General features: G+C 41.8%; 1 protein-coding gene and 1 long non-coding RNA gene across 3 annotated transcripts in view; one reads left to right on the top strand and one right to left on the bottom strand.

Annotated features, from left to right (window-relative positions):
• Positions 1-3,180, top strand: part of LOC110502457 (opioid growth factor receptor-like protein 1) — a 7,412-nt gene extending 4,232 nt beyond the window's left edge. Inside the window, exons 5-7 of the mRNA XM_021580481.3 lie at positions 284-350; positions 485-630; positions 738-3,180. Of these exons, the coding sequence (XP_021436156.1) occupies positions 284-350; positions 485-630; positions 738-1,245 (721 nt within the window). The 3' untranslated portion in view covers positions 1,246-3,180. The remainder of the gene's footprint in view (positions 1-283; positions 351-484; positions 631-737) is intronic.
• A 14,447-nt stretch (positions 3,181-17,627) lies between these two features.
• LOC118943856 (uncharacterized) overlaps positions 17,628-20,000 on the bottom strand; it is an 8,415-nt gene continuing 6,042 nt past the window's right edge. For both annotated transcript variants that reach the window (XR_016490964.1, XR_005039160.2), the window contains exon 3: positions 17,628-19,501. This is a non-coding gene — a long non-coding RNA (uncharacterized LOC118943856). The remainder of the gene's footprint in view (positions 19,502-20,000) is intronic.

Below are 20,000 nucleotides of genomic sequence, written 5' to 3'. Positions count from 1 at the left end.
TTGTGTAAAGCAAATGATACAAACCCCTCAACAAATACATTTTGATTTCCAGATTGGAAGGCAACAAAATAGGAAAAATGCCAAGGTGGGGAATACTTTCGCAAGCCACTGTAATAAGGGACAGCAGTGGGAGAGAGATGCGCGTATAGAGGAAAAGAGGACAGTAGGGAAGAGCAAGAGAATAAAGACAGACAAGAGAGGACAGGGAGACTTGCATAGAAAAGTCAAGGGGAGAGAGTTAACCTCACTCTTTGACAGTCTTCTCTCTCTGTCTTTATTGCAGGCTTTTCCCTCTGAGGGAGCAAGGGCTCAACTTCTATGCTCAAGAACTCACTCAGGAGGAGATCAAGGTAAAGACAATAACAAGACTTAACCATGTGGTTTGACTGATCTGAAAATGTCAGTATGCCATCATGTTGTACAGGAATTTTGAATATTGGGGGATCTACTTACACTTCTGGCTGATCTTTGCTGTGTTCCATAGGAATTCCAAAGCACTCGGGAGGCCAAGCGGCGATTTCTGCTGGCGTACACACTCATGCTGGATTTTTATGGGATCAAACTCCTGGATAAAAGTGGGAATGTCGCCCGAGCTTCCAACTGGCAAGAACGCTTTCAGCACCTCAATGAGTGAGTGGTAAACACAGGTGTACTTACACACACTCACACAATTTCTGTCTGGGTCTATAGCGAAGGTGGTTTGGTGATGAGTAACCTATCTCTCCCTCTCTCCCCAGGTCCCAGCATAACTATCTGCGGATCACACGCATCCTCAAGTCTCTGGGTGAGCTGGGCTTTGAGGCCTTCAAGGCCCCCCTGGTGCGTCTGCTGCTGGACGAGGCTCTGTGCCGGGGCACCCTGCCCAACATGCTGCACAGCACCCTAGAGTATTACGTCTACACCATCCGCCTCCGCTCCCACCGCCGCAGCCTGCTCCGGTACGCCCGCCAGCACTACCAGCCGGCCAACACTTTCCTCTGGGGGCCCCCGGCCAGGAGGAGAGGAGCTGAGGCAGGGCCAGGAGGCAGGGTGGCAGAACCCACCCCAGAGAGGGAGAGGAGAGGAGGAGACCCCCATAGAGCTTGTAGTCCACTTACGAAGAAGGACTCAGTGGGAGGGGGTGGTGGGGGAGGAGATGGGAAGGGAATCAAGGGCTATACCGTCTCCACCAAAAACCTCCAGGAGGGGGTGATGGAGAGGGGTAGGGGGGACAGGGGCAAGTACATTGAGACTGTTCCACTGTAGGGAGAATACTTTAGGGAAGAAGTGGTGTATGTGTGTCTTGATGGATTGGGGGGTGGTTGGGGGGGTTATTGTAGCAATACTGGCCAATGCCATGTTTTTATGAACTCAAAAGTCGTAGCTAAGTTGTAGTAGCTAAGTTTAGTATGCAGCACAATCCTTAACGTTAAACTACTCTTGCAATGTTTTCTCTCTTGTCACAATGCCATTCTTCCTTTTGTGTAGATTGACTGCACTTGGTAATCCACTAATTGTACAGAACCTTCTAGCCAAGCAGATCACATGTAGGGCTTACTATACAACAAGCAGCCTGATCGGTTGGAAGTATGAAACAAATAATCTGATAGGATATGAAGAACTGCTTGAAAGGGCGGCTGCTGTGTGGAACCTTGCACCTTTGACAATCTGTCTTCCTATATGAAATAGCTCTGTTACTTCCTGAGCTGATCTTACTGTTGACTGCTGAGCCTGGCGATGACGGTGAAACTTTGGGTTTCGGACTCCCATCTTCCTACACAAAGCCTTCTGTAGCTTTCCGAGCAGCCAAGCTAGTCAGACGCACAGGCTCATATGAGCTTTTCAGGTATACTGTAATGTAATTGATAATATGGGCTCAAGTATTAACACTGTAGCTATCGGTGTGTCGAGACTGTAGTGTGTGTGTGTGCTAGGCAATTTGTGTACTACTATCTGAAGTGCCTCTTTTTCTATTCATCTTTTACTGGTTGATTGTGTGCCATTAGGGATGTGTGTGTACTTACCAGTGTTTGTGTTAAAGGGTGTTTTCGGGTATGAATGTGGTTACCTGATGGGTGTTAGCGAAAAGGTAGGATTTGCTTTCACAAGGACAGAACGTGACCATTTCAGTGTACCGGTATGCTTATAAACACACAAATAACTTGACGGCAGCTTGACATAGCTCTTTTTTTGAATGGCACACATTTCACATGATTCACAGTAACGGGTGACAACAGTACCTGGCACTTGGGTCCTGAGTCCTGGACCAATCTATTGGGGACGTGCAAGACTTTAATTGGATCCGAATCCAGGATGGTGATTTGCCTGTTTTTTTTTTTTATTGGGAAAATAAAAATGCATAACTGTTGAGTGTATGTAGATACAAATAAGCATTTATAGTAAAGCCTATACACAACTTATTATTCATACAGACAGATTTACTCACTCTTTCCCTCACCCATAAACCCATACACAATAGAGTATCTCGTCTTTGTATACAGTGCATATCTGTTTTTTTAGGATTTCTCTCTCTCACACTCTCTTTCTCTTCCTACTCTTCATCTACCACTTCTTCCGCAATTGCGAGAATTAAAGGAGGCTGAGTGGATGGCTTGAATCCAACTCTCTTTCGTTCTAGTTCTCTCTCATTCTGTCTCTCCTTATCTCTAGCCATGCAGTTGGCTGGCATTGGCGTACTGAAATAATAATGTGCCAATGAAGACCAGTTAAAATGCCTAATTTCCCCCCCACCCCATCTTTCAGAGGATATTTAGATTATGATAAAGAAGAATCTATTCCCTCTCTGTTTCTCTCCAGACCCTCATTGTTTAACTGCCTCTATTGTCATCTGGGCTAAGATGACGCAATTTGGGAGGGGATGGAGGATTGGCACGAGAAACAGGAATGAGGAGAGGAACTAACTGTAAATCCAGTCTATGGAATGCTGGAAACTCTTCAAATGTTTTACTTCCACATACAAGGTATAGTGGTCTGTTTCAGGGATAGATGCATCTCTCTCTCTCTCTCTGTCTGCGTCCATCCCTGTGACGGACTTGTCTTTGTGACTGACTTGTCTTTGGATGTGTAAAGGTTCCATACATAAGTATGTTTTGTAACTTGTATCAATTCTTATGATTTGTATAGAAAGTGTATGGAGACACATTTTTTACTGTATTAAAATATGGCAAGTCAAAAGGAAAAGACAATGTGTACTTTCTTGTGCGTATGTGTGTGTGTGTTGTGTGTAAGAGAGAATATATGGGAGTAGAGAGCGCTGGTGGCAAGACCCTACTGACAAACCCAACCAGCTACATTTATCATTGTTTGACATGTACTAATGGAAAATGATATTATCACCGTTAGATCTATAGAACATGTTTGTTCAAGCCATTCTATGAGCCTGACCTACTATGACCCCAACTGCCCCACGGCAGTTTACAAGACCACAGAAGGCGAGTGTATAGACAGCAGCACACATATGAGTCCAAAGAGTGCTATGGATATCCAGAGTTATGGCAATTTCAGGTTAACAGTAGAGATTTTAAAACGTAAAAGCTCTGAAGTAACACACACAGGTTGGTGTAAATTAAAGTGTGTTGTGAGAAGAAAAATGCGTGTGATATGATGTGTGATCTTTCACATACACGCAAACACGCACACACAAACACATGCAAAAGGCAGTTATACAATTTCAACATTTCAAATACATTTCACAACAGATTTCACAACACATTAGGTGTGTATTTTTATCTGTTTTTCTTTCTTTAATCAAATTTTACTGCTTGCATGAGGTACTAGATGTGGAATAGAGTTCCATGTAGTCATGGCTCTATGTAGTACTGTGTGTTTCACATAGTCTGTTTTGGACTCAGGGACTGTGAAGAGACCTCTGGTGGCATGTCTTGTTGGGTATGCATGGGTGTCCAAGCTGTGTGCTAATAGTGTAAACAGACAGCTTGGTGCATTCGACATGTCAATACCTCTCACAAATACAAGTAGTGATGAAGTCAATCTCTCCTCTACTTTGAGCCACGAGAGATTGACATGCATAAAAAATATGCATAAAAAATTGTATTAATGTTAGCTCTCCATCTACAGTACCAGTCAAAAGTATGGACACACCTGCTCATTCAAGGGTTTTTCTTTATTTTCACTATGTTCTAATGGTTACTATGTAACCAGAAAAGGGTTAAACAAATCCAAATATATTTTATATTTGAGGTTCTTCAAAGTACCCTTTGCATTGATGACAGCTTTGCGCACTATTGGCATTCTCTCAACCAGCTTCATGATGTAGTCACCTCAATGCAAATCGTCTGGGTAGCCAGTTAACTAGATGTTCGGGAGTCTTATGGCTTGGGGGTAGAAGCTGTTCAGAAGCCTCTTGGACCTAGACTTGGAGCTCCAGTACCGCTTGCCGTGCGGTAGTCTATGACTAGGGTGGCTGGCGTCTTTGACCATTCGTAGGGCCTTCCTCTGTAGGCTGTCGATGAGAATGGGGGCATACTCGGTCCTCTTTTTCCTGTAGTCCACAATCATCTCCTTTGTCTTGATCACGTTGAGGGAGAGGTTGTTGTCCTGGCACCACAAGGCCAGGTCTCTGACTTCCACCCTATAGGCTGTCTTGTTGTTGTCGGTGATCAGGCCTACCACTGTTGTGTCAATTGGCACATTTTATGATGGTGTTGGACTCGTGCCTGGCCGTGCAGTCATGAGTGAACAGGGAGTACAGGAGGGTACTGAGCATGCACCCCTGAGGGGCCCCTGTGTTGAGGAACAACGTGGCGGATGTGTTGCTACCTATCTTTACCACCTGGGGGCGGCCCGTCAGGAAGTCCAGGATCCAGTTGCAGAGGGAGGTGTTTAATCCCAGGGTCCTTAGCTTATTGATGAGCTTTGAGGGCACTATGGTGTTGAACGCTGAGCTGTAGTCAATGGATAGCATTCTCACATACATTTTCCTTAGGTCCATGTGGGAAAGGGCAGTAGAGATTGCATAATCTGTGGATCTGTTGGGGCAGTATGCAAATTGGAGTGGGTCTAGGGTTTCTGGGATGATGGTGTTGATGTGAGCCATGACCAGCCTTTCAAAGCACTTCATGGCTACAGACGTGAGTGCTACGGGTAGGTAGTCATTTAGGCAGGTTACCTTAGTGTTCTTGGGCACAGGCACTATGGTGGTCTACTTAAAACATGTTGGTATTACAGACTCGGACAGAGAGAGGTTGAAAATGTTAGTGAAGACACTTGCTAGTTAGTCATGCTTGCAGTACACGTCCTGGTAATGCATCTGGCCCCTTGGCCTTGTGAATGTTGACCTGTCTAAAGGTTTTACTCACATCGGCTGCAGAGAGCGTGATCCCACAGTCTTCCGGTACAGCTGGTGTTCTCATGCATGTTTCAGTGTTATTTGCCTCGAAGCAAGCAGAGAAGTAGTTTAGCTCATCTGGTAGGCTCGTGTCACTGGGCAGCTCTCGGCTGTCCTTCCCTTTGTAATCTGTAATGGTTTGCAAGCCGTGCCACATCCGACGAGCGTCAGAGCCGGTGTAGTACGACTTGATCTTAGTCCTGTATTGAATTTTTGCCTGTTTGATGGTTTGTCGGAGGGCATAGTGGGATTTCTTATAAGCTTACGGGTTAGAGTCCCGCTCCTTAAAAGCGGCAGTTATAGGCTTTAGCTCAGTGTGGATGCTGCCTGTAATCCATGGCTTCTGGTTGGCTTATGTACGGTCACTGTGGGGACGACGTCATCGATGCACTTATTGATGAAGCCAATGACAGATGTGTACTCCTCAATGCCATTGGAGGAATCCCGGAACATATTCCAGTCTGTGCTAGCAAAACAGTCCTGTACCCTAGCATCTGCTTCATCTGACCACTTTTTTATTGATCTAATCACTGGTGCTTCCTGCTTTATTGTTTTGCATGTAAGATGGAATCAGGAGGATGGAATTATGGTCAGATTTGCCAAATGGAGGGTGAGGGAGAGCTTTGTATGTGTGTCTGTGTGTGGCTTAAAGGTGGTCCAGAGTTATTTTTCCTCTGGTTGCACATTAAACATGTCGACAGAAATTTGGTAAAATTAAAGACAGGGGGTACCGGTACCAAGTCAATGTGTGGGGGTACGGGTTAATTGAGGTAATAGAGGTCATATGTACATATAGGTAAGGGTGAAGTGACTATGCATCGATAATAAACAGCGAGTTGCAGTAGGGTAAAAAAGGGGGTAAACGCAAAATAGTCCGGGTAGCCACTTGATTAACTGTTTAGCAGTCTAGTGGCTTGGAGGAAGCTGTGAATAATCCTCTTCGACCTAGACTTGGTGCTCCAGTACCACTTGCCGTGTGGTAGCAGAGAGAATAGTCTATGACTTGGGTGGCTGGAGTCTGACAATTTTTAGGGCCTTCCTCTGACATCGCCTGGTATAGAGGTCCTGGGTGGTAGGATGCTTGGCCCCAGTGATGTACTGAGCTGTATGCACTACCCTCTGTAGCACCTTGCAGTCGGATGCTGAGCAGTTGCCATACCAAGCGGTGCCATACCAAGCGGCATCACTGCTTGGTATGGCACCTGCTCAGCATCTGAACGCAAGGTGCTACAGAGGGTAGTGCATACAGCTCAGCACATCATGCTCTCGATGGTGCAACTGTAGAACATTTTGAGGATCTGAGGACACATACCAAATCTTTTCAGTCTCCTGTGGGGGAATAGGTGTTGCCGTGCCCTCTTCACAACTGTCTTGGTGTGTTTGTACCATGATAGTTTGTTGGTGATGTGGGCACCAAGGAACTTGAAACTCTCAACCCGCTCCACTACATTCCAGGTGGGAAAGGCAGTGTGGAGTGCAAGAGAGAACGCTTCATCTGCGGATCTATTGGGGCGGTATGCAAATGAGAGTTTGTCATACGGTTTATGGGATGCTGGTGTTGATGTGAGCCATGACCAGCCTTTCAAAGCTTGGCTACAGATGTGAGTGCTACGGGTTGGTAGTCATTTAGGTAACCTTGGCATTCTTGGGCACAGGGACTATGGTGGTTTGCTTGAAACGTGCCTCGGTCAAGGAAAGGTTGAAAAAGTCAGTGAAGACACTTGTTAGTTTTTACTATTATTTTTTATATAATTTATCCACAGGGATAACAGGTTTTTTTTCAGTAATTTTGTTAATGGGTGCATGCTAATTAGTAACTGGAATAAGCAATTTCATAAGTGCAGCGTCTGGTTACTCCTCATTACACACCACCGAGCTGCAAATGTTCTTACACCTTCAAAATTGGAATTACTACAAAACTTAAATATATGACCTCTTATACACTGTTTTAGGCTCAAATTTGGAACTTTGGTTTTCCTAGAAATGGCTACTATATTATGATGACTACATCTGATAGATTTAGATACTGCTTTAGAGCAGATTTCTCCAACATTAGTAAAGATGTGATCAATACTTGTGGATTATTTAACTCCTGTGCTGTTTGTAACTACCCTGGTAGGTTGACTGATAACCTGAACCAGGTTGCAGGTACTGACTGGTGACAGTTTGATGCTTTTTCTTGAGTAGGCAGCTTGATGAAAGCCAATCAATATTTAGGTCACCCAGAAAAATGTACCTCTGTTGATATCCCATACAGTTGAAGTCAGAAGTTCACATACACTTAGGTTGGAGTCATTAAAACTAGTTTTTCAACCACTCCACACATTTTTGTTAACAATCTATAGTTTTGGCAAGTCGGTTAGCACTATTTCACTTATAACTCACTGTATCACAATTCCAGTGGGTCCTGTTCCTTTAAACAGCTTGGAAAATTCCAGAAAATGATATCATGGCTTCAGAAGCTTCTGATAGGCTAATTGACATCATTTGAGTCAATTGGAGGTGTACCTGTGGATGTATTTCAAGGCCTACCTTCAAACTCAGTGCCTCTTTGCTTGACATCAAGTGAAAATCAAAAGAAATCAGCCAAGACCTCAGAAAAAAATGGTAGACCTCCACAAGTATGGTTCATCCTTGGGAGCAATTTCCATACGCCTGAAGGTACCATGTTCGTCTGCACAAACAATAGTGCGCAAATATAAACACCATGGGACCACACAGTTGTCATACCGCTCAGAAAGGAGACGCGTTCTGTCTCCTAGAGATGAACGTACTTTGGTGCAAAATGTGCAACAGCAAAGTACAGTGGGGCAAAAAAGTATTTAGTCAGCCACCAATTGTGCAAGTTCTCCCACTTAAAAAGATGAGAGAGGCCTGTAATTTTCACACTTTTTACACTTTTTACACTTCAACTATATGACAGACAAAATGAGAAAAAAAAATCCAGAAAATCACATTGTAGGATTTTTTATGAATTTATTTGCAAATTATGGTGGAAAATAAGTATTTGGTCACCTACAAACAAGCAAGATTTCTGGCTCTCACAGACCTGTAACTTATTCTTTAAGAGGCTCCTCTGTCCTCCAATCGTTACCTGTATTAATGGCAGGTACACTCCAAACTCCACTATGGCCAAGACCAAAGAGCTGTCAAAGGACACCAAAAACAAAATTGTAGACCTGTACCAGGCTGGGAAGACTGAATCTGCAATAGGTAAGCAGCTTGGTTTGAAGAAATCAACTGTGGGAGCAATTATTAGGAAATGAAAGACATACAAGACCACTGATAATCTCCCTCGATCTGGGGCTCCACGCAAGATCTCACCCCGTGGGGTCAAAATGATCACAAGAACGGTGAGCAAAAATCCCAGAACCACACGGGGGGACCTAGTGAATGACCTGCAGAGAGCTGGGACCAAAGTAACAAAGCCTACCATCAGTAACACACTACGCCGCCAGGGACTCAAATCCTGCAGTGCCAGACGTGTCCCCCTGCTAAAGCCAGTACATGTCCAGGCCCGTCTGAAGTTTGCTAGAGAGCATTTGGATGATCCAGAAGAAGATTGGGAGAATGTCATATGGTCAGATGAAACCAAAATATAACTTTTTGGTAAAAACTCAACTCGTTGTGTTTGGAGGACAAAGAATGCTGAGTTGCATCCAAAGAACACCATACCTACTGTGAAGCATGGGGGTGGAAACATCATGCTTTGGGGCTGTTTTTCTGCAAAGGGACCAGGACGACTGATCCGTGTAAAGGAAATAATGAATGGGGCCATGTATCGTGAGATTTTGAGTGAAAACCTCCTTCCATCAGCAAGGGCATTGAAGATGAAACGTGGCTGGGTCTTTCAGCATGACAATGATCCCAAACACACCGCCCGGGCAATGAAGGAGTGGCTTCGTAAGAAGCATTTAAAGGTCCTGGAGTGGCCTAGCCAGTCTCCAGATCTCAACCCCATAGAAAATCTTTGGAGGGAGTTGAAAGTCTGTGTTGCCCAGCAACAGCCCCAAAACACAAAACATCACTGCTCTAGAGGAGATCTGCATGGAGGAATGGGCCAAAATACCAGCAACAGTGTTAGAAAACCTTGTGAAGACTTAGAGAAAACGTTTGACCTCTGTCATTGCCAACAAAGGGTATATAACAAAGTATTGAGATAAACTTTTGTTATTGACCAAATACTTATTTTCCACCATAATTTGCAAATAAATTCATTAAAAATCCTACAATGTGATTTTCTGGATTTTTTTTTCTCATTTTGTCTGTCATAGTTGAAGTGTACCTATGATGAAAATTACAGGCCTCTCTCCTTTTTAAGTGGGAGAACTTGCACAATTGGTGGCTGACTAAATACTTTTTTGCCCCACTGTACCATGTGAAGATGCTGGAGGAAACAGGTACAAAACTCTATAACCACAGTAAAATGAGTCCTATATCGACATAACCTGAAAGGAAAGATCATACTTTTTGGAGAAATGTCCTCTGGTCTGATGAAACAAAAATAGAACTGTTTGGCCATAATGACCATAGTTATGTTTGGAGGAAAAAGGGGGAAGCTTGCAAGCCAAAGATCACCATCCCAACCGTGAAGCACGGGGGTGGCATGATCATGTTGTGGGGGTGCTATGCTGCAGGAGGGACTGGTGCACTTCACAAAATAGATGGCTTCATGAGGGTGGAAAATATGTGGATATATTGAAGCAACATCTCAAGACATCAGTCAGGAAGTTAAAGCTTGGTCGCAAATGGGTCTTCCAAATGGACAATGACCCCAAGCATACTTCCAAAGTTGTGGCAAAATGGCTTAAGGACAACAAAGTCAAGGTTTTGGAGTGGCCATTTCAAAGCCCTGATCTCAATCCTATATAAAATGTGTGGGCAGAACTGAAAAAGTGTGTACGAGCAAGGAGGCCTACAAATCTGACTCAGTTACACAAGCTCTGTCAGGAGGAATGGACCAAAATTCACCCAACTTATTGTGGGAAGCTTGTCGAAGCCTACCTGAAACGTTTGACCCAAGTTAAAGAATTTTAAAAGCAAAGCTACCAAATACTAATTGAGTGTATGTAAACTTCTGACTCACTGGGAAATAAAAATTCTCTCTACTATTATTCTGACATTTCTCATTCTTAAAATAAAGTGGTGATCCTAACTGGCCTAAGACAGTGAATTATGGAATTGTGAAAAACTGAGTTTAAATGTATTTGGCTGAGGTGTATGTAAACGTCCGACTTCAAATGTACGTTATCAAGCATGTGCCTGTGTGTGAGACATTCACTACCCTTCCAGATTGGAACGTTTGCCTTGGCTTCTTGGTGTTTTTCTCCTTTTATTGTTTCAGTTTACTCTCAAGTTTGGACTGGAAACTTCTGCAGGTGTTGTGTCTGCACCTGATAAGAAGTGTGCTGCTTCCTGTCTGTACCACCAGTGGGCTCCGGGGATTTGTCTCTGTAAGAGTTGGTGTGATCATCATCCCTTTTTCACATTCACACCTTTGTAACAAGAAATCTTTCATTAATTTGGCCAATCAAAAGTTTAATTTCTAACACATTGTTTTATAATATTAATAATATTATTCATTTATTTGTAAGAGGTGCATATGATGCATCAGATTTAGCATTCACTTGTTCTCATCTACAGCTACATGTATTAAATCAGAGACATTTAGAAAGTGTATACTGTACATAGGCAAACATTGTGACCTTGAAGGTAAGATAACATGTGGCGAATAAGAAGGAAAATATAAACAAGAAAAACTTTATTGTTGAACATAGACAATAAACTCACCACTACTGTGTAAAATCGCTTAAATATTATAGGCCCAGTGTAGTCAAAAATGTAACTCCAATTAAATCGTCTTGAAAATCTACAGTGCCTTGCAAAAGTATTCATCCCCCCTTGGCGGTTTTCCTATTTTGTTGCATTACAACCTGTCCTTTAAATAGATTTTTATTGGGATTTCATTTAATGAACATACACAAAATTGTCCAAATTGGTGAAGTGAAATGAAAAATAATTTTGCTTGTTTAAAAAAAAATGTTATACAAAAAACGGAAAAGTGGTGCGTGCGTATGTATCCATCCCCTTTGCTATGAAGACCCTAAATAAGACCCGGTGCAACCAATTACTTTAATTAATTAATTAATTAGTCACATAATTAGTTCAATAAAGTCCACCTGTGTGCAATCTAACTGTCACATGATCTGTCATATGATCTCACCACTAACAACACCAAGCAAGCGGCACCATGAAGACCAAAGAGCTCTCCAAACAGGTCAGGGACAGAGTTTGGTAGAAGTACAGATCAGGGTTAGGTTATAAAAAAATATCTGAAACTTTGAACATCCCACGGAGCACCATTAAATCCATTATAAAAAAATGGAAAGAATATGGCACCACAACAAACCTGCCAAGAAAGGGCCGCCCACCAAAACTCATGGACCAGGCACGGAGGGCATTAATCGGAGAGGCAACAAAGAGACCACTTTAAGCCGTACACTCCACAGAGCTAGGCTTTACGAAAGAGTGGCCAGAAAAAGAAAAAAAAATAAGCAAACATGTTTGGTGTTCGCCAAAAGGCATGTGGGAGACTCCCCAAACATATGGAAGAAGGTACTTTGGTCAGATGAGACTAAATTGAGCTTTTTGGCCATCAAGGAAAATACTATGTCTGGCGCAAACCCAACACCTCTCATTACCCCGAGAATACCATACCCAGAGTGAAGCATGGTGGTGGCAGCATAATGCTGTGGGGATGTTTTTCATCGACAGGGACTGGGGAACTGGTCAGAATTGAAGATTGATGGATGGCATTAAGTACATGGGAATTATTGAGGAAAACCTTTTTCAGTCTTCCAGAGAGGACAGTGACCCTAAGTGCACTGCTAAAGCAACACTTGAGTAACTGGAGCAGTTTTGCCTTGAAGAATGGGCAAAAATCCCAGTGATTTGCAGCTGTAATTGCTGCAAAAGGTGGCTCTACAATGTATTGACTTTGTGGGGGTTGAATAGTTATGCACGCTCAAGTTCAGTTTTTTGTCTTATTTCTCATTTGTTTCACAGTAAAAAATATTTTGCATCTTCAAAGTCTTCTTTCTTTCTCAAGCATGTTGTGTAAATCAAATGATAAAAACTCCAAAAAATACATTTTAATTCCAGGTATTGTAAGGCAACAAGATAGGAAAAATGCCAAGTGGGGTGAATACTTTCGCAAGCCACTGTATGGCAAGACTTGAAAATTAATTTCTTGCAATTTTCAACAACCAACATGTAATAACTCAAGGGTGTAAATACATATGTAAATTAGATATATTTAAGTATCTAACATTTCTAAAAACATATTTTCACTTTGTCATTATGTGGGGCATTGTCTGTAGATGGGTAAGAGAAAACAAATCTATTTAATCAATTTTAATTTCCAGCTGTAACACAACAAAATGTGGAATAAGTCAAGGGGTATGAATACTTTCTTAAGGCACTGTACAGTTTACCGTATCTGGCGCTAATAGTGGAATAATAGTGTTTCAAAGTACTACTTACCCTCCAGTGTTGTGATTCACTGTGATATTCCACTATTGATTTCTCCCACCGGAGCGGCATTCTTTCAGAATGGGAAAGCTGTTCTGACTGTGCCAGTGTTTTCTAGTGGAAATCGCTCGGTCATTTCCTGGCTGCTAAAATTCTATACTATTCGCTCAATTACAGTTTATGTGAGAAAACATGCACTGAATAGTGTAGGGAATCATTGTGCCATCTAAATCACTGCGAAACAAAAAATATAGTTTTTACAGCTGTAACCTGAAATTGAGCGAACAGTGTAGAATTGTAGCAACCAGAAAATGAGTGTGATTTGAACTAACACAGCCACAAAGTCAGAACAGCTTTCCTGTTTTGACAACAGATTTGAAATCAATTGCCGAATATCACAGTCAATCACAACACTGGCAGGCAAGTAATACTGTGAAACACTACCATTCCACTATTACTGCAGATACATTATATTATGGACATTTTCTGAAATTACAATGCGAACATAAAATAAAAACATCCTTTATGTAGCACCTTAAGGTTAGGTTTTACAATCAGATTTTATGACTTTGTGGCTGTGCATCAGAGCTGCCTCCAGAACTAAATTAATGACTAAAAACGCTAAACTGCGTTTCTCACCCGAAACTGGACTTGTTAAGGTGTCAGTCCGAGGTCAAAACTAACTGTTACTCTGAGAGAACTTCTGCTTTCTAAGGAGCAGAAAGAGATGTGAAAAGAACATAGGCCTACACCAGTAAGCACAAAGACAGTGCGTGTGTATGAAACATTTATTTGACCAAGGAGTTGACCATTAATTCAATAATTCATTATATATGGTTAAGTGGATTCACAGGAGGTTTCATGAGATGGAATAACACGCACACACACAAACCAAACACACGCGTTGTACTTGGTTGACCTTTGGCAACCCTTCTGGCCAGACTGTTGTTTATATCCAAACACTTAGCACAACTCTCACATAATCCGGCCTCTCCAGCTGTCCAAATATATGTTTTTCTGTATCTGTTTGTGACTGTGTTAATGAGTGTAACAGCACTGTGTGTGTGTGTGTGTGTGTGTGTGTGTGTGTGTGTGTGTGTGTGTGTGTGTGTGTGTGTGTGTGTGTGTGTGTGTGTGTGTGTGTGAGTGAGTGTACAGTGCCTTCAGAAAGTATTCATACCGCTTAACTTATTCCACATTTTGTACAGCCTGAATTAAAAATGGATCAAATATATTTCTCTTACATTGACATACAATACCCCATAATGACAAGGTGAAAACATGTTTTTTTTTCCTGAAATGTTAGCAAATTGATTGAAAATTAAATACAGATATCTAATTTCCAGTGCATTTGGAAAGTATTCAAACCCGGTGTTTCCTCCAACACGTTGGTGCGGCTGGCTTCCGGGTTAAGAAGGCAGGTGTTAAGAAGCGCGGTTTGGGGGGGTCATGTTTCACAGGACGCATGATATAACCTTCGCCTCTCCCAAGCCCTATGTGGAGTTGCAGTGATGAGACAAGATCGCAATTGGATATCACGAAATTAGGGAGAAAAAGAGGGTAAAATAAAACAAATAAAAATAAACAAAAACTTATGTAAATGTGATACAAAAATGTAACAAAAAAAATCTAGAATCCCGTTTTTGCTTTGTCATTACAGAGTACAGTATTGTGTTTAGATTGATGAGGCAAAACAATATTTAATTAATTTTATTAAAAGGCTGTAACGTAACAAAATGTGGAAAAAAATCAAGGGGTCTGAATATCATCAGAATGCACTGTACATAAGTATTCACACCCCTAAATCAATACTAGAAGCACCTTTGGCAGTGATTACAGCTGTAAGTATTTCTTTAAAAGCCTCTTAAGGATCTGCCTCATTTTTTCAATTTTCCCTAAAATGACACCCAAATCTCACTGCCTGTAGCTCAGGCCCTGAAGCAAGGATATGCACATTCTTGGTACCATTTGAAAGGAAACACTTTGAAGTTTGTGGAGATTTGAAAGGAATGTAGAAGAATATAACTAAATAGATCTGGTAAAAGATAATACAAAGAATAATACATTTCATCTTTGAAATGCAAGAGAAAGGCCATAATGTATTATTCCAGCCCAGGTGAAATGTAGATTTTGGCCACTAGATGGCACCAGTATATGTGCAAAGATTTAGACTGATCCAATGAACCATTGCATTTCCGTTCAAAATGTTGTATAAAGACTGTCCAAATGTGCCTAATTTGGTTATTAATAACTTTTCATGTTCAAAATTGTGCACTCCCCTCAAACAATAGTATGGTATTATTTCATTGTAATAGCTACTGTAAATTGGACAGTGCAGTTAGATTAACAAAAATGTAAGCTTTCTGACAATATCAGATATGTCTATGTCCTGGGAAATGTTATTGTTACTTACAACCTCATGCTAATTACATTAGCCTACGTAGCTCAACCGTCCCGTGGATGGGACATCAATCCCAACGAAGTTTAACTTCTTATGGCTGGGGGCAGTATTGAGTAGCTTGGCTGAATAAGGTGCCCAGAGTAAACTGCCTGCTACTCAGTCCCAGTTGCTAATATATGCATATTAGTATATTTGTATAGAAAACACTCTGAAGTTTCTAAAACTGTTTGAATGAGTGTGTGAGTATAACAGAACTCATATGGCAGGCAAGAACCTGAGAAAAAATCCAACCAGGAAGTGGGAAATCTGAGGTTGGTCGTTTTTCAAACTCATTCCCTATTGAAGATTCAGTGGGATATTGGTCATGTTGCACTTCCTAAGGCTTCCACTAGATGTCAACAGTCTTTAGAACCTAGTTTGATGCTTCTAATGTAAAGTGGGGGCGAATGAGAGGGGCATGAGTCAGAGGTCTGGCAGAATGCTTTGAGCTCGTGACACTTGTTCACGTGAGAGGTAGCTTGCGTTCCATTGCTTTTGGAACATTATTGGTTGTTGGAACATTATTGAACATTTATGTTAAAAACATCCTAAAGATTGATTCTATACATCGTTTGACATGTTTCTACGAACTGTAACGGAACTTTTTGATATTTCGTCTGCTCCTAGTGAACTCGCTTCGCGACTTTGAATTTGTTTAAAAAACGCGCTAACAAAAGTAGCTATTTGGACATAATTGATGGACATTATCGAACAAAACAAACATTTATTGTGGAACTGGGATGCCTGGGAGTGCATTCTGATGAAGATCATCACAGGTAAGTGAATATTTATAATGCTATTTCTGACTAATGTTGACTGCACAATATGGCGGATATCTTTCTGGCTTATGGCGGATATCTTCTGGTCTCTGAGCGCCGTACTCAGATTATAGCATGGTTTGCTTTTTCCTTAAAGTTTTTTTGAAATCTGACACAGCAGTTGCATTAAGGAGAAGTGTATCTAAAGTTCCCAGCATAACACTTGTACTTTCATCAACATTTATAATGAGTATTTATGTAAATTGCTGTGGCTCTCTGCAAAATCACCGGATGTTTTTGGAACTACTGAACATAACGCGTCAATGTATACTGAGATTTGATAATATGAACTTTATCGAACAAAACATTGAACAAAACATATATGTATTGTGTAACATGACGTCCTATGACGTGTCATCTGATGAAGATCATCAAAGGTTAGTGATTCATTTTATCTCTACTTCTGATTTTTTTGACTCCTCTCTTTGGCTGGAAAAATGGCTGTGTTTTTCTGCGACTTGGCTCTGACCTAACATAATCGTTTGTGGTGCTTTCGCCATAAAGCCTATTTGAAATCAGACTGTGGTGGGATTAACAAGAAGTGTATCTTTAAAATGGTGTGAACTACTTCTATGTTTGAGGAATTTTAATTATGGGATTTCTGTTGTTTTGAATTTGGCGCCCTGCACTTTCACTGGCTGTTGTCATATCGATCCCGTTAGCGGGATCTCAGCCCTAAGAAGACTGTAACAGTTTTAAAATCACTATTGGCCTTATGGATAATCCCTGAGCGGTTTCCTTCTTCTTCGGCAACTGAGTTTGGAAGGACGCCTGTATCTTTGTAGTGACTGGATATATTGATAGACCATCCAAAGTGTAAATAATAATTTCACCATGCACAAAGCGATATTCAATGTCTGCTTTAAAAAAATGTTTTTACCCATCTACAAATAGCTGTCCTTCTTTGCGAGGCACTGGAAAACCTCCCTGGTCTTTGTGATTGAATCTGTGTTTGAAATTCACTGCTCAAATGATGGCCTTACAAATAATTGTATGTGTGGGGTACATAGATAAGGTAGTCATTAAAAAAATGGAATACTTATTGACTCAAGACATTTCAGCTTCATAAAAAAAAAAAAAAATTGTAAACATTTGAAAAAACATAATTCCACTTTGACATTATGGGCTGTTGTCTGTAGGCCAGTGAAAACAAATCTACATGTAATCCATTTTAATTCTGGCTGTAACATAACAAAATTTGCATTACGTCAAATGGTGTGAGTAGTTTCTAAAGGCACTGAATGTGTGTGTGAGGCAGGTTGGTCAGCCAGCTCTTTCATTGACCACAGACATACCCAGGTCAGCTCTACGTTGCTCTACATTTCAGTTCCTCGTGGCAGAGAGAGAGAAGGAGTGATATAACGTTTGGAATAGAGAGAAAGCATGTGAATCCCATAAACAGTTCAAGAGAGACCAACAGCACCGCGAGAGTTTTGAGGATGATAGCAAACGCATTAATGTTTTACTCTCATTGAGACAATCACACACATTATTCATTACACAACAGCCTTTATTAATTATACTCAATAATAGATGAAAAAAAACATATTTTGACTTATGTTTACGAAGCACACACACTAACACAAACACTTTCACCTGTACCCTATTTGAATAGCTGGAGCGCACCCTGCTTAAATCTCTGCAGTCTTTTCAAACCTGCAATGGTGAGTCAAAGGAAAGAGGGGAGAAAAGCAGTGTTCAATGTGGAATAAATCCTATAGTATTCTAAATAATATCAGAGATGAGGCAAAGGGAGAGGATTTAATCTGCCCAAAATATGGTCATGTGATAAGACCAAGTGGGGATTGTTTTGTATGGAGGTCTATGAGACAGATATGAATTACGTGAGGTTTATTTAATCTGATACACGTTTCGTAATGTTTAGGCTGCTACAAATGTACTGATATAAGTGGATTCACGTGAAATTCCTGCACGACTTAGTTCAGGTTGGAATTGTCCCACCTGATCTCGCCTCCCACCTGCATTCCATCTTTGAGGACATGTATTTCCATTGTAAGAGCAGTCACTTGACTACCTTGTCTATATAATAGATTGTCTTTGATAATACAGTATTTAATGCTGTAATTATATGGCACTTCCTACGCAATGTGTGATCTGCAAGGCTAGCCTGCCCTCTTCTGGTGAATTGAAGGGAAAGGCAATATATTCAACATTGCCTTTAACATTGTAAACCATGGAGACAGGACAACCTCTAACCTAAATAAAGTCAAAGCTTATACACTACAAAAGTATGTGGACACCCCTTGAAATTAGTGCATTCGGCTATTTCAGCCACACCCATTGCTGACAGGTGTTTAAGATTGAGCACACAGCCTTGCAATCTCAATAGTAAAACATTGACAGTAGAATGGCCTGTACTGAAGAGCTCAGTGGCTTTCAAATTGGAACCGTCATAGGATGCCACCTTTCCAACATGTCAGTTAGTCACATTTTTGCCCTGCTAGAGCTGCCCCAGTCAATAGGAAGTGCTGTTATTGTGAAGTGGAAACGTCTAGGAGCAACAACGGCTCAACTGCTAAGTGGTAGGCTACACAATCTCACTGAACGGGACCTCTGAGTGCTGAAGCTCGTAAAAATCATGTCTTCTGTAGAAACACTCACTACTGAGTTCCAAACTGCCTCTGGAGGCAACGTCAGCATAATAACTATTTGTTGGGATCTTCATGAAATGGGTTTCCATGACCAAGCAGCTGCACACAAGCCTAAGCTCACCATGCGCAAGGCCAAGTGTCGGGCTGGAGTGGTGTAACACTCGCCACCATTGGACTATGGAGCAGTGGAAATGCATTCTCTGGAGTGATGAATCACGCTACCTGCCAGAAAGCATAGTGCCAACTGTAAAGTTTGGTGGAGGAGGAATAATGGTCTGGGGCTGTTTTTCATAGTTCGGGCTATTCCCCTTAGCTCCAGTGAAGGGAAATCTTAACGCTACAGCATACAATGACATTCTAGACGATTCTGTGCTTCTAACTTTGTGGCAATAGTTTGCGGAAGGCCCTTCCCTGTTTTAGCATGACAATGCATCCGTGCACAAAGCGAGGTCCATACAGAAATGGTTTGTCGAGATTGGTGAGGAAGAACTTGACTTGCCTGCACAGAGCCCTGACCTCAACCCCATGGGATCGCCCAACATCAGTGCCCGACCTTAATAATGATTGCGGCTGAATGGAAGCAAGTCCCCGCAGCAATGTTCTAACATCTAGTAGAAAGCCTTCTCAGAAGAGTGGAGGCTGTTATAGCAGCAAAGGGGGGGGGACCAACTCCATATTAATGCCCATGATTTTGGAATGAGATGTTCGATGAGCAGGTGTCCACGTACGTTTAGTGTATTTCTTCCTCTGATGTCTGTATTGAAGAGAGAGGGAGAGAGAGGGTAAGAGTAAGGAATACAGAGTTAAACCCAAAATAACATTGGGGTTAAGGAGTAATAACAGTAGATCAAGTACACTAAAGCTAACCCATCCCATGGAGGAAGGGTGTGAGACATGGAGAGGGCTGTGTGTGTCTCTGTGGGGTCATCTGAAGGTATTTATAGCTACTTGCGCTCTGTTGCCATGACGTCATTCACGTAAGTCTGTGTGTGCTGTGTGTGTGTGTTTCCTGTAGCGTGTCTGTTTAACATTTGAGTCATTGAGCACTCTCTTATCCAGAGCAACTTTCAGGAGCAATTTGAGTTTTGCCTTGCTCAAGGGCATATTTTCATATTTTTCAGTCAGCTCAGGGATTCAAACCAGCAACCTTTAGGTTACTGGTCCAACGCTCTGAACCACTGGGCTACCTGCCTAGACACATCTGTTGTGAGATGGGTGGTCCTGTCCCACCAGCGCCGACATCAGCCGGTCAC

The sequence above is a fragment of the Oncorhynchus mykiss genome, chromosome 23 (assembly GCF_057628025.1).
Source record: "Oncorhynchus mykiss isolate SJ-2025 chromosome 23, ASM5762802v1, whole genome shotgun sequence".
NCBI lineage: Eukaryota > Metazoa > Chordata > Actinopteri > Salmoniformes > Salmonidae > Oncorhynchus > Oncorhynchus mykiss.
The sequence above is the reverse complement of the archived record's forward strand: the minus strand, read 5'-3'. Positions and strand labels throughout refer to the sequence as shown.